Source organism: Dunckerocampus dactyliophorus, chromosome 1, assembly GCF_027744805.1.
Source record: "Dunckerocampus dactyliophorus isolate RoL2022-P2 chromosome 1, RoL_Ddac_1.1, whole genome shotgun sequence".
Lineage (NCBI taxonomy): Eukaryota > Metazoa > Chordata > Actinopteri > Syngnathiformes > Syngnathidae > Dunckerocampus > Dunckerocampus dactyliophorus.
In genome coordinates, this window is record NC_072819.1 from 3644870 (window position 1) to 3670746 (window position 25877).

At 33.2% G+C, this 25877-nt stretch overlaps 1 protein-coding gene across 7 annotated transcripts in view; it reads left to right on the forward strand.

Annotated features, from left to right (window-relative positions):
* runx1 (RUNX family transcription factor 1) overlaps nt 1-25877 on the forward strand; it is a 96348-nt gene that overhangs the window by 67934 nt on the left and 2537 nt on the right. For 4 of the 7 annotated variants that reach the window (XM_054766642.1, XM_054766650.1, XM_054766659.1 and 1 more), the window contains 6 exons: nt 11909-12032; nt 18074-18216; nt 18299-18409; nt 21515-21671; nt 22047-22151; nt 24371-24610. In XM_054766642.1, the coding sequence (XP_054622617.1) occupies nt 11945-12032; nt 18074-18216; nt 18299-18409; nt 21515-21671; nt 22047-22151; nt 24371-24610 (844 nt within the window). In that variant the 5' untranslated portion in view covers nt 11909-11944. Of the gene's footprint in view, nt 1-11438; nt 12033-15642; nt 16496-18073; nt 18217-18298; nt 18410-21514; nt 21672-22046; nt 22152-24370; nt 24611-25877 lie in introns of those variants that run through there. The other 3 variants (XM_054766628.1, XM_054766669.1, XM_054766679.1) reach the window with 3 other exon arrangements.

Consider the following 25877-nt stretch of genomic DNA (forward strand, 5'->3'; position numbering starts at 1 on the left):
TTCATTTGTTAATGGTTTTCCCTCTGTACTTTTATTTTTGCATGAATTAAATGACATGTCTTTATTATGCACACGTGTAGAATATGTTATAATACAGTATATGATAATATATCATTAGCAAATTACAAAGTGAGAGCTCAGATAAAAAGTAAAAATATATAAATGATTGAGGTTTTTTCCGCATGTATGAATGTTTTTCTCTGTATTTTTATGTTCCTGTCCCACGAGTCATTACGCAAGTATGATTTTCTGGGGTTGGTGTTAATCATCCAGTGTTGATTTGTTGTGTTCCCGCGTCCTCGTATATCAAAGCGCGCTGGTTCTTGTTTTCTTACGTTTTCTGTGGTGAATTTACACCTCTGGCCGCATCATGCGGAGGGGCTGCACAATCAGCTTCCTTGCTTGCCGACATTGTTCAGTGTTCCCAGCCTTGTCACGCGGTGGTGATTATGGTTATCTGGGGGCTACACCTGCTGTGTGTGTGTGTTATCAGGAGACAACATTGCAGAACAGAGGAAACTCAACAGGTCTGTTTGCGGTTGATTTTGGAAGTGATGCAAACTTCATTTGCTCGCTTGCCATTAACACATCATAACTCAATTTTAAAGGCAGGAATTTTTCTTGTTTTTTTGTACTCACAGGCACTCCCTACAGGTGGAAGGCGAAGTGGAATTTACTTTTCAGTGACATTTGTCCAACTTGTGCAACACGACATGAAATGGCGCACAACCACCACTTTGCCAAGGTCTGGAAGATAAGGTTAGGGTTAGGGTTAGATAAGGTTAGGGTTAGGGCTCTAACCCTAACCTGTAAATGCTGGAAGACCACATCCATGTCCACTGGGAAGAAATACTGTAATTTAAACATTTTCCCAACATGATCCATGACCAATTAAAGTGAAATGGAAATGAAATATAATTATATTAATTAGGGACGCTCCAATCAATCGGCCACTGATTAGTATCGGATGGTTTTGATCAAAAACATGTGATCGGAATATGCGGATAAATGCCTTTAAAATCCAACCTACGTGTGTGCTGTGTCACGTAGGGTCGCCAGCTCCCGTATTGAGCCGTCAAGTGTCGCACTTTGTCCCGTGTTGCTGCGAGAATCAACACTAGTCTGTAAACCTCAACGGATTCAGCTTGACACAGACTGTGTCTGATCACTGCCTGATCAAATCTATAGCATACACGCACGTAGTTCAGTTCCAAATGAGAAGATTGTCAGCAGTTCATGGTGTTATATTTGTAACTAATCTGTTGTTTTGATGCAGTTGTTTAGATGTTTGAGCTGTCACAAAAGCAAACAATATTTGTGTCAAAGTGAAAGTTATGCTTGAAATGTATCTTTTCACAAAAAGCTGGTTTTCTCCCCTGTTTTAGTCAGGAACTGATATTTTCCCGAAACTTACCTATGTTCTACTGCTGATTACTAAAGAACGGAAAAAGGTAGAAACAAACTTTCTGATGAAAGACGGGAGTCTAATGTTTCTTTTGGTAGGGTCCATGTTTATATAGCCATAGAACACAATATTCTGTGTGCCTTGAGAGATCAGCCAAAATGGTCTAAAATGTCCGCTACTGAAGGGTTTTTCTTTTGAAAAGTGGCTGGGATTAAATAAGTAAAATGTCTACAAGCCGTAAAAGACTGGATCTCCATAAACGTCCTCAATCTCAGTGACAACAAGACAGAGATTGTCGTATTTGGTGACCCCGACCTTCTCTCTGGCCTTAACGGTGCCGTTGGCCCACTTAGCCCACAGATAATTGAAGTGAAGTAAAAACTGCCTTTTTCCACCTCAGACTCTTAGGGAAGGTTCAGTCATACCTGCCTTCCAACCAGATGTCACCTTAACTACTGTAACCCCAACATGGAACAAACTCATGGAACAGAAAGGTCAAGTGGTAGACCCAAAAAATGTCACCGGAGAATCCCATTGGCTGTCCGTCCCATTGGCCGACCATCCTCTGCCCAAATGAAGGTTGTTACTGATGCAGTCCAATAACCATCAGACGCCATCTGCCAGAGAAGGCTTTTAAGAAGAAAAAAGCTCTTCAAAGGCCTTCAAAGGTCAACAGGAATTTTGACATTGTCGAAAGGCAGTCGGGTTGTTGGAGTTGTTGACAAGGTGGAAGTGACTGAGCATGAAAGACACGGCGGAGTTACAAAAACATGCTGGTGAGTATGATATCTGGCTCCACGGGTTTTATTCGCGTGGATCGGAGCCCGAGTGGCAGGAATGTTCTCTTCCCGGCTGACTTCAACTCTGTCAAAGTTTGTTCCGCCGCTGGGAGAAACCGCCGACAGCGAAGAGCCATCTGACGATCGATGGAGCCTGTGATCACCCGAAGCTCTCCCGATGTTCCCGCCGTCCTCTAACCGCACCGACTTAATGGCCCAGATGGCGGCTTGCTGTTTGTCAAAGTCTGGCCGGGACGGCTGTCCCGTGCGAGGGCCGACCCGAGTCCCATCAGCGCTGCGGTTAACAAAGAAGTCATGCAACGAGTGGCCTCACCCTTTCCTCACTCATCCTCGCCCGATGCGCCTCGCCTGCACCCCCATTTGTCCCCACTTTGTGGTTGAGAAGTGTTGTCTTGACGTGTGCATGTGTGTGTGTGTGTGTGTGTGTGTGTGTGTGTGTGTGTGTGGCCGCCCCCCATTAGCATCCTTCTATTCCGTATTGTAAATTCCACACATTGACTGCGCCTTTTCATTTATTCATCGGCTCGTTTGGGATTTGCCGCGTCCCCATGCGGTGGCGTCCAAGGCGTCTGATTGGCTCGTTTGTACGGGTCTTTCCGCTTTAATGACTCGCTTGTGTTACACGGCATCTTCCTGGGTACTTAGCATGCAAACACACAGCGCGTGTAGGGCGTAAGCATCGCCTGAGGCCGTGAATGGATAATGTGCTGTCCAAAATCCGTCGTTGATTCTCATCAAAGCTGGAACGTCGTTGTCCGAAAACACTCTCAACTAGACACGCACCGTCTCTTTTTTCGTACGGCATTTCGTTTATGACAACAATTTTGACAAAATTCAATCCCAGTTTTTGTACACCGTCTGAGTTTATGTACGGCCAATGTTTTGCGCAATTTGGTTTTTGATCCATTTTAGCCCAATTTTTGTATGCCGGCTCAGATTTTGTATGGCCAACTTTTAGTTTGATATGGTTTTCAACGACAATTCTAGACAAAATTTCATCTGAGCTTTCATACACCGTCTCAGTTTTAGCAGTTCCGGCTTTTTGTACGATTTGGTTTTTGACAACAGATTTCAACGAAATTTAATCCCCGTTTTTTCATCCTCGGTTTTTGTACGACCAACTTTTTGTGCGATTCGGTTATTGACGACAAGTATAGACAAAATTAAAATTTTTAATTTAAATTTATCATAGACCAAATTTTTGTACAGTCAGCTTTTTCTACGATTCGGTTTTCACCAACAATTTTGGACACAATATTTTGCCTAGATTTTTTTACACGGTACAGCCAACTTTTTGCGCGATTCAGTTTTCGATGACAATTGCAAAATTTCATCCCAGTTTTCACACACTGTCTCAGTTTTTGCAGGGCCAGCTTTTTGCATCCCATAAAATTATAACTTTATTCCCATAATATTTTAACTTTATTCCCATAATATTATAACTTTATTCCCAAAATATTATGACTTTATTCCCATAAAATTATAACTTTATTCCCATAATATTTTAACTTTATTCCCATAATATTATAACTTTATTCCCAAAATATTATGACTTTATTCCCATAATATTATGACTTTATTCCCATAATATTTTAACTTTATTCCCATAATATTATAACTTTATTCCCAAAATATTATGACTTTATTCCCATAATATTATGACTTTATTCCCATAATATTTTAACTTTATTCCCATAATATTATAACTTTATTCCCAAAATATTATGACTTTATTCCCATAATATTAAAACTTTATTCCCATAATATTAAAACTTTATTCCCATAATATTATAACTTTATTCCCATAATATTAAAACTTTATTCCCATAATATTAAAACTTTATTCCCATAATATTATGACTTTATTCCCATAATATTATGACTTTATTCCCATAATATTATAACTTTATTTCCATAATATTATGACTTTATTCCCATAATATTATAACTTTATTCCCAAAATATTATGACTTTATTCCCATAATATTAAAACTTTATTCCGATAATATTATAACTTTTTCCCCAACCTAATTTTCAAAAATCACAACTTTATTTTGTGTTGTTTGTTTGTCATAACATTCCGACTTTAAAAAATGTCATTTTTTTAAAATAAATATTTCAACTTTATGTGGCTAAAATGATGTTATTTTTAGTCGTATTCCTTATTCCTGTAAAATTACGACCTTTCCTCGTGGGGATTATAACTTTTTTCGCCCTGTATATTTTGACTTTATTCTTGTAAAATGACTGCAGATTTTTCCACTGTTGCTGCTGTTGTTGGTTTCTTGTTCAATGATATTTTTAGAACTTTGGACACCCGTGGTCTTTTGGGGGATTTTTTTTTTCCTTTTTCAAACATTCTATTTCTATTAACATCAAAACTAATTTGAATATTTTTGTCTTTGCGAGGGGGTAAACTTTCAAAAGCAGCGGGGGATCAAATACTTATTTCCCAGCCAATGAATAAAATAATGCTGTTTGTGACGCGATGATCCCACAGTGTGTGTGTGAGTGTGTGTGAGTGAGTGTGTGTGTGTGTGTGTGTGTGTGTGAGTGTGTGTGTGTGTGTGTGTGTGAGTGTGTGTGAGTGTGCGTGTGCGTGTGTGTGAGTGTGTGTGTGTGTGTGTGTGTGTGTGTGTGTGTGTGAGTGTGTGTGTGTGTGTGTGTGAGTGTGTGTGTGTGTGTGAGTGTGTGTGAGTGTGCGTGTGTGTGTGTGTGTGTGTGTGAGTGCGTGTGTGTGTGTGTGAGTGTGTGCCGTTTCAAGCGTTCCTCCCCCTAATGCACCTGCTCAGCCATTCAAACTGCACTAAACACCGCCGGAGGCTCCTTCATCATCCCGCATCAATCTCTTGCCCCGGCTCCAAGCGCCCCCGGTGTCACTCCACACGTGCGCTCTCACTTTAGACCACCCCCCCGCCCGCCCCCATCTCATTTCTACCTTCCACCGCCCAAACTGCCGCTGCCTGCGTGCATGATTGAAGCGCTATCCTGCCATCCCTTCTTGCCCGTCCTTCATCTCTTGTGGCAGAAAATCAATGTTTCGTTTAGCGAGGCCGAGGCGCGAGTCAGGCTGAATAATTCAGTAAACACACACACACTCAAAGGAGGTCCTTTTGCATATTTAAAGTAGTTTTTCTGCCAATGTTCCAGCTATGAAGTGAGTGATAGGAAAAGGTGAAAGGGGAACTTGTGCTCCAGTTCTTCCGCAAAGAAGAGGAGAGTTTTTCGCTGCCAAAGTTGCAAAAAGTACGCAGCAAGCGCGTAGCGTCATGGAATATTGTCTCACACTTCAAGAAGCAGTTGAAGTTGACTGAACTATTGTACACCTTCCGGACATATTTATCCACTTCTTCTTCTTCTTCTGTCCTTTTGCAAGCACTCCAGTCAGTCCCTCCGCAGTCTCGATGGCGACTATCGATCATCGCTTTCAGTGTTTTGTGCTGACAGTTTACGTACACTTTTTACACGATGCACATCTTCAGTATTTTTACAAACACGTTTTTTAATTATTTTTATTTATTTGTTTTGTATTGTTACTGTTTTGAAATTACTTGTTTTTTTAGAATGTGTTTATTTGTTTAAAATTTATATTGAAAGCACTCTTCTTACATACGTCTTATATACGTCTTCAATGTTCTTACAAACAAGAATTGGGCTCACATGTTTTTATTTATTTTAAATATTTTTATTTAGTTTTCAAAACTACTGGTTTTATTTTTATTTTTCATTTGGAAAATATTTATTTATTTTAATTTGTTATCGGAACCACTCTTTTTACACTATATATATCCTCAATATTTTTAAAAACAATGATTGGAAACACATTTATTTATTTATTTATTTATTTATTTATTTATTTATTTATTTATTTTTATTTAATTACTGTTTTTCGTTGTTTTTTATGGGAATTTATTTATTTATTTAATGTTTGTATTGGAACCACTTGCTATTATTATATATTTATTTATTATATTTTTATTTTTTTATTATTGACATTTGTTTTATTATTTTTTAGAATGTATTTACATTGTATTTATTTAACATTTTTTACACTATATACATTGTCAATATTTTAAAAACAAGAATTGGGCGCAGATATTTTTTTTATTTATTTATAGTTATTTCTTTTTGTCTAATATTTTTTGTATTTATTTAGAACGTATTTATTTATTTAACATTTGTATAATACGCCCCAACTCAGGGGTGTCCAACCTTTTCCAATAAGGTGTCCAAATTGCAGCCCAGGGGATATTTGCAGGCGGCAGCTGTTTTTTTATTGGCCTGTGGCAGATTCCAAAAATATCATTTTACAAGAAAACTCAACAACAGCAAAAAATGAAAAAATCTGAAGAAAGAATATGTTTTTTTTTTAGCTGTAATATTATGACAGTTGTGGAAAAACTTACAAGGTTGTGAAAATAATGTCAAAATATTATGGGAATAAATTCATAATTACGAGAAGAACATTTAGAAGAAGAAGATGAAAAAGCAGCAGCAAAAATGGAAAACTCAGCGGAAATGTGACTAGAATAAAGTGGAAACATGAACAGAAAAAAGTTGTAATCTAACATGAAAACGGTTGTAATTGTACGAGGATATTATTATGAGCAAAAATAACACCATTTTTGTGACAAAGTTGAAATAAACAAAAAAAGACGTTATTATTAAGTTGGAATATTATGAGAAACAAACAAAGCAACAAATACACTTGGCATTTTTGGAGAATTTGGTTGGGGGAAAATGTAGAATGTTATGAGAATAGAGTTCAAATATGACGGGAATAAAGTCAGAATATTACGAGAAGAAGATTTACAAGAAGAAAGTTTGAAACAAGAAACGAAATTGAAACATAATAATATTATGGGAATAAAGTCAAAATATCGGAATAAAGTCGTCCTCTGAAAGTGATAGTTTGTTTACAAGTGAGCTCAGGGGAAGTTACAACAGGCTGCTAACGTCACAGGCAGGTCCAAAAAGGAGCGCTTGATTTGCTCACTCGCACAGTAATCGAGTAATTGAGGGTAATCTCCCTTCATTGAAGTGTTTTTTTTTTTTGGTTTATTTTAGATATCAGTTGTCTGATCTATTTTTAATGTTATCTGATTGATCGGTATGATGTCATAATTGCCTCATGTAATTATTGTGCACCCCTAGAATAAAGTCTCAATATTACGAGAAGAAAATTTACAAGGAGAAAGAATGTTTTTTAAAAAAAAAAATCCCAAAATAAAAAAAAAGTGTAGACCCGGGATGTCCCAAGTGTGAGAAAAAGTCACAATTTTACAAGAATAAGGAAGATGACAAAAACATAACGTCATTTTAGTAGCACAAACTTTAAATATTTTATCAAATGACATTTTTTTAAAAGTTGTAATATCATAAGAAACAAACAAAACAAAATACAATTGTCATTTTTGGAAAATTAGGTTGGGTAAAAAGTCAAAGTATTACGGGAATGAAGTCATAACATGACCACGTACAAGAAGAAAGTTGGAAAATAAAAAAATAGCAAAAATGTGGGCAAAAAAAGCTGTTATTTAACAGCAATTAATTTAAAATATTAAAAGATAAAAAGTCTTATTCTAATGAGAAATTTTTTACGACAATAAACTTGTAATATTATGAGGAAAAATAATGTCATTTTAGTAGCACAGAGTTGAAATATTAAAGGAAAAACATGTTTTTTTTTATAAAAGAAAACATGATGTCATGAGAAACAAAACAAAATAAAGTTGCCATTTTTGGAAAATTAGAAAAAATTACAAAAAAGTTCAAAAAGAAAAAAACCCAGCAGGAATGGAAAAAACAGCCGTAAATTTCGGAGAATGAATTCAAAATATTGAGGGAAAAAAAGTTGTATTTAATAAATGTAATAAATATTTTATAAAAATTCATAGTGTTTACTTATTTGTAATATTCAAGCATGTCTGATATAAAAATATTCATTTATAAAAATGAAATAATGTAAAATAGAAAAAAAACAAATGAACAAAAACGCGTGAATAAACAATTACATTTCAATTGAAAAAATGTAAAGTAAAATTTGTACAAAAAAATGACAGTTAAAATAAATGTAAAAATTCAAATTCAAAAAATTCAAATCAAATATAACATTGCATTTATCCAGACATAAATAAAAAATAAAATTGTTTACTTATTTGTAATATTCTACCATGTCTGAAATGAAAATATTCATTCCTTCATAAAAATGTAAATAAAAATTAATAAAATCATTATTTGATTTAAGAAATTTTTTTAAAATGATGTCGTATTTGAATGAACAAAAGTTTCAATTTTATGAGAATAAACGGTTAATATTATGAGGAAAAATAATGTCATTTTAGTCGCATAAAGTTGAAATATGAAAGAAAAATATGTTACTTTTTTCTCAAGTGGTAATATTATGAATAATAATAATAATACATTTTATTTGTATAGCGCTTTTCAAGGTACTCAAAGACACTCGTACTAATATTACAAGAAGAAAGATTCAGATTATTAAGATGATTTAAAAATGTGTTTTTTGAAAGAGCAAAAAAGAGCAAAGAGTGAAGTTGATCAAAAATAACATGCTTTTTCACCTATGTGACAATACTGAGATGCACCTTTTTGCTACGTTATATGTCACTTGTTAGCATATTTGGCACCGTATCCGAGTGGCAAAGTTGCATCCCTTCATTTTTTTCACTCTGTGGGAAACCTTTGTGGTGTCAAATAAATAGCCTGAATGTTTTGCATGAGCTGAACGCTTTCTTGTTGGAATGGTTTGTTTAAGTGTGTATTGTCATCAAGCTGTGTGTGTGGGTGTGTGTGCGCGCATGTGTATGTGTGTGTGTGTGTCACTTGCGGCTCCTGCTAACTGATATGTCAGAAAATCAATTAATTACTTTTAAGCGGCAGTTAACTGCATCCGCACAATACACCCCATGAATTATAGAGAAGGTGTGTGTGTGTGCGTGTGTGTGTGTGTGTGTGCGTGTGTGTAGGTGTGTGTGTAGGTGTGTGTGTGTGTGTGTGTGCGTGCGCTTACTGTATGTGTGTGTGAACTGGTTATAGGCAACACGTCTGTCGCTCGTCAGGTTTGCTTCTGTGGAATGAATGACTAGAATAAGGCTGCTTCAGCACCACGGACAGCACCACACAGCTACAAATACACACCGAAGCTACTTATTCTATGCACAGCCCACTTATGTACATTGTGTACAGTATGTGCATCAAATATGAATACACTGATGCACTGGATGTCATGTACACGTGTTGTCAGCTGGGGTAGGCTCCAGCTCCAAGTGCCATGGAAAATGAACTAATAGAAAAATAAAATGCAAAAGGAAACAAAAATACTATTCCTTCTTGTTGACTTATTTTTATTCTAGCATGCATGAAAAGAAAACATTCAATAATTCATTCATTCATAAAAATTAAATAATGTAAAAATAATAATAAATAAATCAACAAAAAGACATGAATAAATAATTAAACTAAAATCAATCATTTGTAAAAAGTGAATTTTTTACCCCAAAAAATGGACAGTTGAAAATAAATGTAAAAAATGAAAAATAAATAAGTTAATTCAAAAATGAAGGCATTAAATGTAGCATTGCATTTATCCATTTATACTGTAAATAATAATATTTTTTTTACTTGTTTGTAATATTCTAGCATTTCTGAAATAAAAAAAATTCATTCATTCATTAATAAAAATGAAATCATGAGGAATAATAATTTTTAAAAACACGTGATTAAATAGTTAAATTAACATAAATAAATTATTTTTAAAAAGCAAAATTTGTACAAAAAAAATTTGAGTTGGAAATAAATTTAAAATAAAGACATTAAATGTAACATTACATTTATCCATTCATAAATTTAAAAAAAATATTTTTTACTTATTTGTTATATTCTAGCATTTCTGAAATAAAAACATTCATTTATTCATTCATCAAAATAAAATTATGTAAAATAATAATAAAAAACATATTCATAAATTTATTAAATTAAAATAATAAATAATTTTTAAAAAAATTGAAATCACAGTTGAAAATAAATGTAAAATATTAAAACTAAAGACATTAAATATTATGTTACATTTATCTATTCATAAATAAAAATACAAATGTTTTACTTATTTGTAATATTCTAGCGTGTCTGAAATAAAAAAAAAAATTCATTCATTCATTAATAAACATGAAATAATGTAAAATAATTAAAAATAAATAAACAGAACAAAAGACATTAATAAATTATGACATTAAAATAAATAAATTTCATACAATTGTACAAAAAAATTACAATTGAAAATAAATGTAAAAATTAAAACTAAAGACATTTTAAATATAACATTACATTTATCCATTCAAAAATAACAATTAAAATGGTTTAGTTATTTGTAATATTCTAGCATGTCTGAAATAAAAACATGCATTCATTCATAAAAATGAAATAATGTAAAATAATTTTATAAAATAAATAAACAAAAACACATGAATAAATAATGAAATTAAAATAAATAAATAAATCACTTTTAAAAAGTACCATTTGTCCAAAAAAAATTACAGTTGAAAATAAATAAAAGACTGAAAGATAAAGGCATTAAATATAATATTCCATGTATCCATTCTTAAATAAAAATGACAAATGTTTTTACTTATTTGTAATATTCTAGTATGTCTGAAATGAAAACATTTTTCATTCATAAAAATGTAAATGTAAATTAAAATTTGAATAATGATTAAATCATGATTTCATTAAAATGATGAATAATTAAAATTGAAGTAAAATAATAAAAAATGAAATAAACAAAACAAATTAATAATTAAAATAAATGAGTTATAAGAAAGAAAATGAAAAATAGTCTAAGAGCCACGACTGCTCCTATCATTAAACACAAAACACAGAATAAAAATTGGCAGGTTGGCACCCGCAATGTGCGTGAAGGAAGGATTTTGCGTTCCGCTAAAATGTTACATCAAATATAACATAAAACTCCTCCCTCTTGTGTCGCCGCCTCTTTCACATGCTTGTAAATAATAATCACTTTTTTTTCAACACACGGCACAAATGCGACCAACAACAGGAAAAAAGGAGACTTTTCTGCGGAACCTTGTGTCTTTAAAGCTTTAACATCGGCTTCTGGCGAAGAAACCCCCACTCTGCTTTGTATCTAAGCCTCGTCCTCTCTCGGAGCCGCCGTGATTACCGTAATGACGTGTATGTCGCTGGCAAGCTCTGTTTTGCAAATTGTCCAAATGATTTTAATTGGCTGAAGATTTGCCCGCGCCTGGTTTAGCTAAACCCTCAAAAGAAACAAAATATGTTTTTCTAATGAGCTTTAGTCCTCAATCGAACTCCCAACCAGGAGGAGCTTGGAGAAGAAGGGAGCCTCCCCCTGAAAAAAATGTAGTGTATTTTCCCGAGTGGAAACTGTAAATGAAATTAGCAGCTGCCAAGCAAGCGCCTGAGGGCAAAGTGGACGCGTGTCCCCTGTGGCGATGAGCTTTAGACCCCGCCATGAATTCAGCTTGACTGGATTCTCCTTTTGCCTTTTTGCTTTTCGCTAGAGGGGGACGGACGCATGGAGAGGTGAGTATAAAAACAGCCCGCTTGTTTTTCTTCAGAGCTGATGTCACCCTGCTACAAATTAGTCGTTGCTGAAACCTCGAAAACACTTTTCATTTGTTGGCTTGATTTTGGATGCGACTTGCAGGACTTGCGGCCGCCGCCCACCGCCGAGGATCCCAGCATGAACCCTGGAGCTTTCTCTGGTTCTGCTCCGCTGTCCTGGGCCATGTTCTTGATGAGGAAAGGCCCAACAGGCAGCCAACTCTTTGGTAAAGCAACATCTTTTGTCACACTTCATCACCTTCATCAGCCTCTTCACTCCTTCTTGCACATCATGGCTGATGTTATACTTACAGTGTACTGCGTACACTCGACAGTGTACTCGACAGTGTACACTGGATATATACTGCATATATTTACAGGCATGTTCTGCCATGTGGCTGTGCCAGGTGTCACACCTTGCACTCGCTACTGTGTGCATACACTCTGTTTTATAATGTTGTGTTATATCCACGTACACGAACGCCATTCCATCCTTCTGCTATTTACAGCATTCTTTTGACAGGCTGGGCTGATCACTCCACCACAAACATTATTTGTGCAATATTTGCACAAAACAAACCATTTTTTTACCTTTTTGTTTTGTTTGCTTTGGTTCATTGAAATAAAATGGTTTTAATTTAAATGAAATACATTGAAATGTAAAACCAAAACCACTTTCTGTGTTAAAAAAAATACATTCTATTGACATTTTTTTTTATTTTAATTTTAATTTTGAATTAATTAATAAATGTAATGGATTTTAAATAAAATTAATTAAATGAATGGTTCCTTTTTGTTAATTTAAATAAAATGGCTTTAAATGAATACATTTATATATAAAACCAGCTTAAATTAATTAATCTCATTTACATTTAACATTTCATTAATATATAAATATAATATATAAATATAATATATTTGTATATAATTATAGACCAAAATATATTAATAATATATATACAAATATAGAATTATTAATATATTGAATATTATTAAATAATAAAATATATATATATATATTTTATAATATGATATATTATTTTGACATATATGAAGGTGTAATGTTATAATGCATAATATATGTTACAATGATAACAATAAGATGTTTCCATATTTACTCGTTCTATTTAGATAAAACATAATTTAACCATTTCAAATGTAAAAAAAAAAGAATGAAAAATGAAAATGTGAAATGTGAAATTTTTTTTGTATAAATTTCGTACGCGTGACGTAACAGAGAATTGTGAATGTATGCTCCTGTACGCATATTTCACGTTGAACGCGTGCGGATGAGAGAAGATTCCAGATCAATTCAAAATGTATTTTTTGTGTTATTGTCGAAGATGCTCGTGCAAATAAATGAGGTTGAATATATGGAAACTTCATCGTATACGTGACACCACTGAAGATAATATTCATAATTAACAAGAATAATCATATCTTACCTTTTTTTCATATTTGATGATTTTTTTTTTATGTTATATTGACACATTTATTCATTTATTTTGACACTCCCGCCTCCTTCATCCGCCTGTTCTTACACGATGCTAACATTTCATCTTCCTAATTCCAGGGGGGGTTTTGTTTGTCGTCGTGTGTTTTAAAAGGGAGCATCATCAGTTTAAAAAAAAAAAAAAGCAAAGTTATAAGAAAAGTGAAATATAAATATTTCTGTCTGTGGGTCAGACAAGAAACGAGGCGTTTACATTTTTTATCATTCCCCCTTTGGCCACACGGCCTTGCAGGAGGCAGACTGGCGTTTTCTTAAAGCTCTTCCGACAGCAGCTTTAAGGCAATGAAATCTTCATTTCACTCCAAGCGTTCAGACTCAGGACCGAACACAACAAATCAAATAGCAAATATAGCAAGTGTGACCAGGAGACCGTCAACAACTGTTTTTACTCTCACGTGAACTACAGTACTCCTAATTGGACATGAAAGAAGGATTTTACTCAAATGAATGGAGAAAAAAAATACTACATATAAAATACTACAAGTTACAATAAAAAAATACAATTTTTAACTTTTAAATCATCTAAAAATGCAATTGCAAAAAAACCCGACCAGCTAATAAAACAAGGCTGATGCACAGGGATTGCTTTAGGCTTTTTTACATTTTTGTTGTTGTTGTAAATCTAATGAAAAATATCAAAATGGCCCCCCGGGTCATTTGATTTCCTAAAAAAAAATGTTCAATGCACCCATAATTTAGAGAATTTATCAGCTAATTATCTGTTGTTTTATTTCCCTTTTACATTCCTGTGTGTCATCCGTCACGTCTCCATCTCTATCAAAGAATCCATCAAATATTGGAAATAATTATATTTATTATTATTATATATATATTTAAATAATTATATTTCATGATAAAAAATTATACAAATGAATAAATAGAAAATATAGAATTATTATAAATATTACTGTTATAAATTCTTCAATTATTATAGTGCTAATTAATTTTTAAAAATCAAACAATTTTTTTTTGAACAACTAAACCAAGGATGTTCCAGTTGCAGCTCACAGCTGTTTTTTTACAGGCCCCCCCCCCCCCCGGCACATTCTAAAAATAGAATTGAACAAGAAAACAACCAAAACAAGACACCACCAACAACAGCAAAATCAACAATAATTTTACAAGAATAAAGTCAAAATATTAAAAGAAAAAAGTCGTACTCTAACGAGAAGAAAAGTTGCAATTTTACAAGAATAAACTTTGTAATAGGAGGAAAAATAATGTATTTTTCTGCAATATTTAAAGAAAAAATATTTATTTTTGGGGGAAAATTAGCTTGGAGGAAAAGTTATAATATTATAATAAAATATTACAAAAATATTATAAAAAGAAAATGTACCAATTGAGAGCAAAAAAAGCTGCAGTTTTACAAGAATAATATTGTACAATTATGAGGAAAAATAATGTCATTTTAGTGGCATAGAGTTGCAATATTCAAGAAAAAATATGTTTTTTTTAAAGTCCAGAAACAAACAAAATAAAGTTGTAAGGATGGGGAAAGAATTATAATAATATGGGAGTAAAGTCATAATATTACAAGAAGAACATTGACAAGAAGAAAGTTAAAATAGTTGGAAAATTAAAAAAAAAACACACACAACAGCAGAAATCGAAAAAAATATCTGTAATTTTATGCGAATTAAGTCAAAATATTAAAAGTAAAAAGTTGTATTAAAACAAGAAAAAACTGGCAATTTTACGAAAATAAACTTGTGTAGAAAAATGATGTCATTTTAGTAAGATAGAGTTGAAATATTTCGGAAAAATATTTCATAATATTATGAGAACCAAACAAAACTGAATAAAATTGTATTTTGGGGGGGAAAATTAGGTTGGGGGAAAAAAAGTTATATTATGGGAATAGTCATAAAAGTCATAAAAACAGAAGGAAAATTTTCAAGAAAAAAGCTGAAATAGTTGGAAAATAAAAAGAAACACAAGTGAAAATGGAAAAAAAAACAGCTGTAATTTTGTGAGTCAAAATAAGAGAAAAAAGTTGATCTCTAACAAGAAAAAAGGTGCAATTTTACGAGCGTAAACTCGTAATTATTATGAGGAAAAATAATATCATTCTAAAAGCCTAGACTTCAATATTCAAGAAACAAATAAAATCAAATAATAGCATATTTTGGAAAAGTAGGTTGGGGAAAAAGTTATTATAGTATGGGAATAAAGTCATAATATTACCATGGGAAAATTTATGAAGATTATTTCAGAAGAAAGTTGCAATATTTGGAAAATTTAAAAAAAAGAAAAATAGAGCAAAGAGTGAAATAGATCTGAATAATATGTTTTTTCAGCTAAATGATGTGCTTTTTATTTGGAATACGTATCACTTCTCAGCATATCTGACCAAATGTGACTATCCCAGGACATACCTGTCAAAATTTGCACTCTAAAATAAAGAAATGTTCCAAAAGAATGAGAATGAGATCAAGAATGATTTAATAATGCTGATAACTCTCAATAATCGTAATTGTGGCCTTAAAAAAAAGGTTTCGATCCTTTACTGACGCCTATGGGCCGTCACCAGTATTGCTCCGTTTTAATTGCAAGCTAGCAGCGCACTTCCCGTCATTTAGCTCACCTTTTCCACATATTGAATTGTATATAACGTATTACAGGTGAAACATGCAGTTTAATATAGTTTACTAAAATATTATTGCGTAATTGTGGGGACGGTTATGTGTAAGTTGCTTCACTTTCCTCGGACGGATCTCGACCTTATTGGTTAAGATCTCCACGTTGTCCCCGCCCCCTCGAGCCAATCAGCTTGCCTGATGTTCGGCGGCAGCCAATCGGGTTCCGAGGGAGCTGACTTGCCCGGATGAGAGGCCGGTCAAAGCTAGCCCGCTGCCAGTCTGAATTGTCATTAAACGGAAACGCACGCACACACAAACGCGCGCGTGCACTGCAGTGTTTTCAACACTTTGTCGTGTTGAAAAGGTCCCTTTTTTGTCTTTTTGAAGAATGCTGGTACGCTTCGGGACGGAGCTTTGAGGACTTTTATTTAATTGCACGTGGAAGAGCAAAACGAAAGCAACACAAGTCTTGGGAGTCTACGACTGTTTTTTCTGTTTTTTTTTTTTGTGTTGTAAATTGACGAATTTGCCGTTCTACCGGAAGTTTGTTGTGGACGAGGGGCACAAATGGTCTTTCTGTGGGACGCCAAATACGGTACATCATCATCATCATCACCACCACGCTTTTGAATGACTATTTATGTTGTAGGACTTGAACTCGTCATTCATGGTGACGTCATGTTCAATTATTGCTCTCATAATAAAACACAGCAGCAGGCTTTATTCTATTATACCTGTACAAGGAATTCATTTATCAGAAATAAAATAACGTCATATTTTGGTCTCTTGTAGCTAAATAAATGTTAAATAACCAACAATATTTTATAATAATAATAATAATAATAATACATGTATTTGGTGTGACACACCCCCATAATAATGTCAAAATGAAGCTAAAAATAAATAAATATATTACATCTAATAAATATATATATTAATAGTATTATTATATAAGTATATATTTGTATTTTTATATTTTTTCAAAAGGTAAATTACAAATATATTTCAAAAACGTGATGCATCCCTTTAATGTCATTTCAAAATGAAGCTAAAAAATAAACAATAAATAAATAAATCTAATAAATATGTACTGTGGCTGCTGAGTGTGACATTTATAATGTATATTTGCAATATTTATTTCAATAAATATTATTGTGAGAGTGATATGCTGCATCCTCTGTCATAAAGTTTCAAGTTTCCATTTTATGTATCAATAAATACTGCATATATATATATATATATATATATATATATATATATATATATATATATAAATTAATAATAAAATTGTCCTGCAGCCCATAAATGGTTCATAAATGTTGGGTTTTTTGTGTGTTGCACCGCCATATAAAACGTTGATATTTAGTGTAAAAATGTGCTAACTAGCAAAAGTATGAATTGTTGTCAAAATGAAATGTCAAATTATAGGAATTCATTTTGTGAAAAAGATCGTTTCTTTGCACATTTTCATGTTTGAGTGTGTGTGTGTGTGTGTGTGTGTGTGTGTGTGTGTGTGTGCGCAGGATGTCCGGACAAATAATATACATACTGTAAATAGTAGCAACAAAATGATGAAATGAATAAAATAATGAATGAATCAGTAATGAATTCAGTAGTTCATTATTTTAAAAAATGCTATTAAATAATACAAATATCTATACATTTACTAAAAAAATATATTTCAATGACTCGATGAAATGAAAAGAAGACAGTATTGATCATCACGATGACCTTTAAATGTCTCACCACTCAAAACAACTGAATTCATCGGAATAAATTCACAAATAATTTTAAAAAAGAATTACAATTTGATCATTTTACTTACATTTCATTTACAGTGAAATAAAAATATATCAAAATGAGTACATTCAATGAAAGACTAAATCTTTTCAGGCTTACTGATGTATATTTATGTACAGTACATGTTGTAATTGTGTGATATATGCTAACGCTCAAGTGTCATATTAGCTGGCAATTGTTACCTTAATCATAAATAAATGAAGAAAATGATAACAATGAAAGAGTGTTAAAAATGGATCAAGAAAATAAATTTAATAAAGCATATATGAATATAATATAGCCTTGAGGGACGGACTGTACCGCCATGTTTTTCGTCCTTATTTTTGCCTCACAAGTATTTGCTTGGAGTTGAAAAAAGAAATGTCTCCTCCAGACCCCTCGCTCGGCCGGCGCTACACTCCCCCTTCCACCACCCTGGCGTCCGGGGGAAAGATGGCCGAGGCCCTGGGCGCCCAGGAGGCGGAGGGCGGGGGAGCGTCCCTGGTGGGCAAGCTGCGCATGGCCAACCACGACATGGTAGGTTGGTAGGGCGGCAGGTCCGGCATGAAGGCGCCGTGTGTTTCTCTGAGGCTTCATTTTAACCCTTCCTTCTGGGCAGGTGATGTCGGAGCACCCGGGGGAGTTGGTGAAGACGGACAGTCCCAACTTCCTGTGCTCGGTGCTGCCCACGCACTGGAGGTGCAACAAAACGCTGCCCGTTGCTTTCAAGGTCAGAAGGCGTTTTCTAATCATGTGCTGTTTTTCCAAATCAAACCTAAAAAACTGCAAACAGGTCATTCTCTAGTAAATGCAACAATTTATTCTCAAATAAAAGCAATGACCCTTTTTCAAGATCTGGCTTCTCCTAGGCACCGTGGCTTTGGTCAACGAGCAGATCCTTGGTACCGTGGCTTTGATTAACGAGCAGATCCTTGGTACCGTGGCTTTGATTAACAAGCAGATCCTTGGCACCGTGGCTTTGATTAACGAGCAGATCCTTGGCACCGTGGCTTTGATTAACAAGCAGATCCTTGGCACCGTGGCTTTGATCAACGAGCAAGCAGATCCTTGGTACCGTGGCTTTGATTAACAAGCAGATCCTTGGCACCGTGGCTTTGATTAACGAGCAGATCCTTGGCACCATGGCTTTGATTAACAAGCAGATCCTTGGCACCGTGGCTTTGATTAACGAGCAGATCCTTGGCACCGTGGCTTTGGTCAACGAGCAGATCCTTGGCACCGTGGCTTTGATTAACAAGCAGGGCCTTGGCACCATGGCTTTGATTAACGAACCAGATCCTTCGTACCGTGGCTTTGATTAACGAGCAGATCCTTGGCACCGTGGCTTAGATTAACGAGCAGATCCTTGGCACCGTGGCTTTGATTAACGAGCAGATCCTTGGCACCGTGGCTTAGATTAACAAGCAGATCCTTGGCACCGTGGCTTAGATTAACGAGCAGATCCTTGGCACCGCTGCTTTGGTCAACGAGCAGGTCCTTGGACTCCAATGATATATTTCTTACTACTTATTCATGCGTATTTGCTGGTATGTATTAATGACTACTGTTGTTGCTGTTATACAAGTATTCATATTCCTACTATTATGACTGTTTACTGTCAGCTAATTTGTTGGGTGATGATTCGTGCGTATTTGTGATTATATTTATGACTTTATTTGGACTTTGCATGGATTTTCATGATGCAAGTCTGTGAAATGTGACTGTGGAGGAGCAATTGCAATGCAGTGGTCTAAGCCGTGTGCGTGCGCGTGAGTGTGCACGTTTGCTATGCTTTTTCCTGCACTTCGGGGCCAAAAAGCATTTGAGGAAAAAGCAGCTTTTAGCAACACAACTCATTGATTGAGTGAGTTTGATGCATTAGCTGACGCTTACACTTCACGTCAACATGCCTTCATGTACTCTACACGCGTGTGTGCGTGTGCGTGTGTGTGCGTGTGCACATTTGTGTGCGTGCCACTCACCTAATGGATGCTAATATTGTGTCACGGCGTCGGGATTCTTTTGTCTTTTGTCTCTCTTCCATCACGTACAGTCAGTCAAGTAGTAGTAGTGCTACTGTAGTACTAGTAGTAGTAGTACTGGTACTAGTACTAGCAGTAGTAACAAGAAGGTTGCCAGGTTGGTAGAGCAGCGGACTTGCTTGCGACTGACTTTTGTTGAAGAAAGTGACAACAACGTCGCTTCTTCATAACAGTAGTCAACAAAAATAGCCAAGCTTTTTCTTTCTGAGAGAAGTAAAGTATTCTTATTCAGTATTCTTATTTTCTAAGAATTGCCCCCCAAAAAATTTCAATTATATATATATATATATATATATATATATATAAATATTTAACAAAAATATTTGTATTTAATCGTTCATTCATTAGAATTACATCAGAAATTAAATAGTTCCTTATTTGAACAAAAAATGAATACATTAAATTGAATAAATTAAATATATTTTAAATAAAAATATATGATTGTGAATTATATATATACTCATGTGAAATATATATATATATATATATATATCATATACAAGAACATTGTATTTAATAAATGATGTATTAAAACTAAATAATGATTGAAATATTTGAAAAAAACATCGAATACATGAAATTCAATAAATGACCCATATTTGAAATGAAAAAAACATTATTATTCATATTATTATTATTATTCATACGCAATTTCCCAAGTCAGATTTTGGACTTTTCCTTGATAACGGTATCGCATTCGTCATTCGTCACTTCACGAGTGGACGCCAAGAAGGTTAGCAAGCGCTGGAGATGGAAAAAGTGGATGAATCAATAAATAAATATGAAAATATGTATTTTTTTGTTGTATTTGTTTACGTCAGATTTTTATTATATATTATTTTATTATATATTATATGGATTTTATTTATTTAAAAAAAAATTGTATTATGCATTATCTACAGTATCTATAGAAAATCCCATTTTTAAAAATATTAAAAAAAACAATAATAATAGCAACAATAAAAATGCATTTTTAGTGACTTTAGTGAAACCCTGAACAAACACTTTTCATTTCATTCATGAGTTATTCATATGCAGGTAATAACTCTTCCGGTTATGTCATTAATTATTAAAGACATTATTGTAATTAAATCATAAAAAAATACATAAAAAAGATATTACACACTTAATAAAAATATACTGATTATATATTTAATAAAAATATGGTAAAATCAATCAATTATACTGAAAAGCATATAAATTGCTTATTTTATTAATGAATCATGTGACGTACAGAATATATAGTTTTAAATATTGTTATAATTGAACTTATGTAATTAATGATTAATGAATGTCTAAGTAATGCATCTTATGTTGTGTCATTAATTATTAAATAAATGATTACAATTCAATAATAAACATACTTTAAAATACAAAATATATTCAAATCAGGAAATTCAATTGAAAAGCATATAAATTGTATATTATAGTCATGATTTGTATTATATGGACATTAAAGACATTTTTAAATATATTATTTGTTATAATTGTATAGTATATGCATTTTTGCATTTTAATTAATAATTCATTCATATGTACTTATTCATCTTACGTTACATAATTAATTATGAAAAAAATGTTACAATTATATCATTAAAATAATACATTAAAATGATATCTATTTTAATATCATAAAAATCAATCAATTCGATTGTAAAAGATAAAAAATGTGTATTAATTCATGCATCCTATTATACTAAATACAATTGATAGATATACATTATATGTTTTTTTAAATAATTGTATAACGTATGTATTCAATATCCTTGACACTTCAGTGTGCTGTCCTTCAGGTGGTGGCTCTTGGCGAGGTCCCTGAAGGCACCATGGTGACGGTGATGGCGGGAAACGACGAGAACTACTCGGCCGAGCTCCGCAACGCCACGGCGGCCATGAAAAACCAAGTGGCCCGATTCAACGACCTGCGCTTCGTCGGGCGCAGCGGCCGGGGTGTGCGCACACGCACGCACGCACACACACAAACACACACACAGAGAGAGAGAGAGGAAGTGCACGTGAATAAAGGGCAGTATTCAAAGCAACTTCCTCATGGACGCCAACCTCCTTCCTCTCTCTGCTCCGACCGTTACGCTGAGGCAAACATGTCAACTTATCAGCTCTGTGTGCGCTCTAAAGTACACGCTACATACCTGTACATGTTAGTAGTAGTTAGTAGTAGTACGTGATTGGTGCGTACTGGATGTGATGATCTGGACTGCATGAGAATGAAAAAGTGGAAAAGGTGGCTTTCCTTGACGTCGTGCGTGACGGCGCATGTTGCGCAACACAACCAATGTTGCAATGATTGTCTTTCCCTCCCGGCAGGCAAGAGTTTCACCTTGACCATCACGGTGTTCACCAATCCCCCGCAGGTGGCCACCTACCAGAGAGCCATCAAAATCACCGTGGACGGCCCCAGGGAGCCCAGACGTGAGTGACGCTGCGAATTCCTCGTTTGTACAACAACAAAAAACAACAACCATTGAAACATTAGCAGGCATTTTGCAAGGATAAAGTCCAAATATTAAGAGAGAAAACAAGTGATCTAGTTATCTAATGAGAAAACTTGATTTTAGTAGCAAGACCTGAAATATTAAAGAAAAGCGGGGGTTTTGGGGGGGGAATTAGGTTGCGGAAAAAAGTTCTGGGAATAAAGTCAAAATATTATGGGAATAAAGTCATAAGAATGCAAGAAGAACAGTTACAAGTTTAAACTGTTGCAAATTTAAAAAAAAAACAGCAGAAATGGAAAAAAACTGCTGTAATTGTAAAAGAATAAAGTCCAAATATTACAAGGAAAAAGTTGGATTTCAATGGAGTTGAAATATTCGAGAAAAAATATGTCCTTTTTTAAATAATTCGTAATGTTATGAGACCAAACAAAACAAAATTAATTTTTACAGTATTTTGGGGGGAATTAGGTTGGGGGGAAAGTTATAAGATTATAGAAATAAAGCCCAACTATGATGGGAATAATGTCATAATATTACGGGAAGAACATTTACAAGAAGAAAGTTGAAATGGTAGGAAATCAAATAAAAACAGCAGAAATGGAAAAAAAACAGCTGTAATTTTATGAAAATAAAGTCAAAATTTAAAAAAACAAAAAAAAATCTAAATTTTATAAGAATAAACTCATTATGAGGAAAAAATATGTCATTTTAGTAGCATAGAGTTTAAATATGAAAGAAAAAATATGTAATTTTTTCAAAAGCAACAAACAAATAAAGTGGTCATTTTTGGAAAAACAGGTTGGGGGGGAAAAGTTATAATATCCTGGGAATAGGGTCAAAATATTACAAGAAAAATTGTACAAAAATGGAAATAGGTGGAAAGGAAAAAAACAAGAGCAGAAATGGAAAAAAACAGCTGTAATTTTATGAGAATAAAGTCAAAGCATCAACAGAAAAAAAAGCCATCGTGTATTTTATCAAGAAAACAAATTGCAATTTTATGACAATAAACTGGTAATATTATGAGGGCAAATAATCATATTTGGGTAGCATAGAGTTGAATTATTCAAGAACTTTTTGGGGGTTGAAATATTATAGAAGAAACAAATGTGCAAAACGAAAGTTGAAAGAGTTGAAGAGAGAAAAGTCATACTCTCACAAGAAACAAGTCTCAATTTTAATGAGAATAAATGTAATATTATGAGGAAAAATAATTTCGTTTTAGTAGCATAGGGTTGGAAGATTCAAGAATTTTTTTTTTTTAAACATACGTACATACAAAATAATCGATGTCAGATTGGGGGAAAAGTGACAATATTATGGCAATAAAGTCATAATATTACAAGAAAAAATTTGCAAACAGAAAGTTGAAATAGGTGGAAAATGAAAAAGCAGAAATGGAAAAAACAGCTGTAATTTTACACGAATAAAGTCAAAATATGTGGTGGTATTCTAACAAGGAAAAAGTTTTAATTTTACGACAATAAACATTGTAATATTATGAGGAAAAATATCATTTTAGTAGCATAGAGTTGCAAAAATGGGGAAAAAAAGAGTGAAGTAGAAAAATTTCCAGCTACACGACAAAGCCGAGATGCACTTTTTTCTTGGAATATACGTCACTTTTTAGCATGCAGTCATGGAAAAAATGATTAGAGCACCCTTGTTTCTTCAGTTTCTTGTTCATTTGAATGCCTGATACAACTAAAGCTACCTTTGTTTGGGCAAATAGAACAATGACAACACAAATAGCTCATAAGAGTTCCATGCTTTGGCAGTACAATGCTGTAGCTATCATGTCAGAACTTAAATGATTTTGGTTATTATGAAGAAAAGCATGGACGATGCTTGATATCAGCTCTTAAATGAATCTCTTATGAGCTATATTTGTTATCATCATAATATTTGTCCTAACAAATGTACCTTTAGTTGTACCAGGCATCACAATGGATCAAGAAACAAGGGTTTTTCCGTGACTGTACTTGACACAAAATGAAAGTGGCAAAGTTGCATCCTTTCATTTTTCACTCTGTGGCCCTCGCTGGGAAACATTTGTGGAAATTCTCAGGTACGCTGGTGCAAACGCACACACACGCACGCACACACACACACACACACACACACACACAGGGGGGAAGTGTGTGTAAAAGAGGAAGTGAGGCGGGGGAGGAAGCTCACTCATGTATCGTCCCACAGGCCACCGGCAAAAGATGGATGATATCAAGCCGGGGTCGTTGGCCTTCTCCGAGAGGCTGACGGAGCTGGAGCAGCTGAGGCGGAGCTCCATGAGAGTCACGCCCCCACACCACCATCATCATCATCATCATCACCATCCCCATCATCAGCATCACCACCACCATCACCATCAGGCCTCCAGCGGCAACACGCGCCAGTCGGCCACCTTCTCCAGCCCCGCCCACACGCAGGTGTCTGCCGGTAAGAACACAACGATACAGGAAAACGTCACACATTTGGGATGATATCAGATGGTTTTTGTATTCATTTGTTGTTGTTGTTGTTGTTAATAGCCAATTATTGAATACTGTATTATACAGTATGTATTTGTTTGTTTATTTGATTTTCTATTTTATTTCAAGTATTCTAGAATTTCAAAGTAAAAAATATTTGTTTTAGTTTTTGTTTATACTCATTTATTTTAATAATTTTTTAACAGTCAATTGTCAAACATTATATATGCTTTTTTTTGCAATTTTATTTATTTATTTTTTAGAATCTTTAGTCTCCTCTACAACAGTTATTTTATTTTATTTTTTATTTTCATAAATTTTGTAATAGCCAATTGTCTTATGTTACAATTACATGTATTTTTAATTTTATTTCTGTTTTTACTTTAATTATTCTTATTTTTTTTGTCTAATCTACAAATGAAAAGATTAACAGTTATTTTATTTTTGATTTTTTGTTATTAATTGTCATATTTTGTTAAGTTAGTTCTCAAACATTATAATTTTATGTAGTTTTTATTAAAAAAAATATTAATAGAAACAATAATTTTATTTATTTATGTATTTATTTCTCATAGTTTTTTTGAATTGTTAATTATCAAATGAGATAATTATATGTATTTTAATGTTTTTTATTTTAAATTTGACAAAAATTTGTATGGATTTTTTTGTGTTTAATCTACAATTAAAAAAAGATTAACGTTTATGAATTTTTAAATTCATTTTCATATTTATCTAACATTATAATTACGTGATTTTTTTATATGTTTAATTTTCATTTTTATTTAAATTATTCTTACATTTTTTTGTCTAATCTACAAATTTAAATATTAACAGTTATTTTATTGTGGAATTTTTTTGTTGATTTCATTAATAGTCAATAATCGAATGATATGTAGTTTTTATTTAATTTGCATTTTAATTTAAGTTATTCTTGAATTTTTTTGTTGATCATTTTAAAATCTACAATTTAAAAAAGGTTATCAATTACTTTATTTTCTATTTATTTTTATAATTGCTTTCAAGTAACAATTATTAAACATTATACTTATACGTATTTTTTTAATTTTTTGATTGGATTTTTTGTCTCATCTACAACTTAGAAAAGATTTACCATTATTTTATTTTTTTCTAAAAATTTGTATCTAATTATTGACCGTTATAAGTATTTTTTATTTGTTTAATTTGCAGTTTTATGAAAGTGATTATTGATTTTTTTAGTCTAATTTACAAAACCA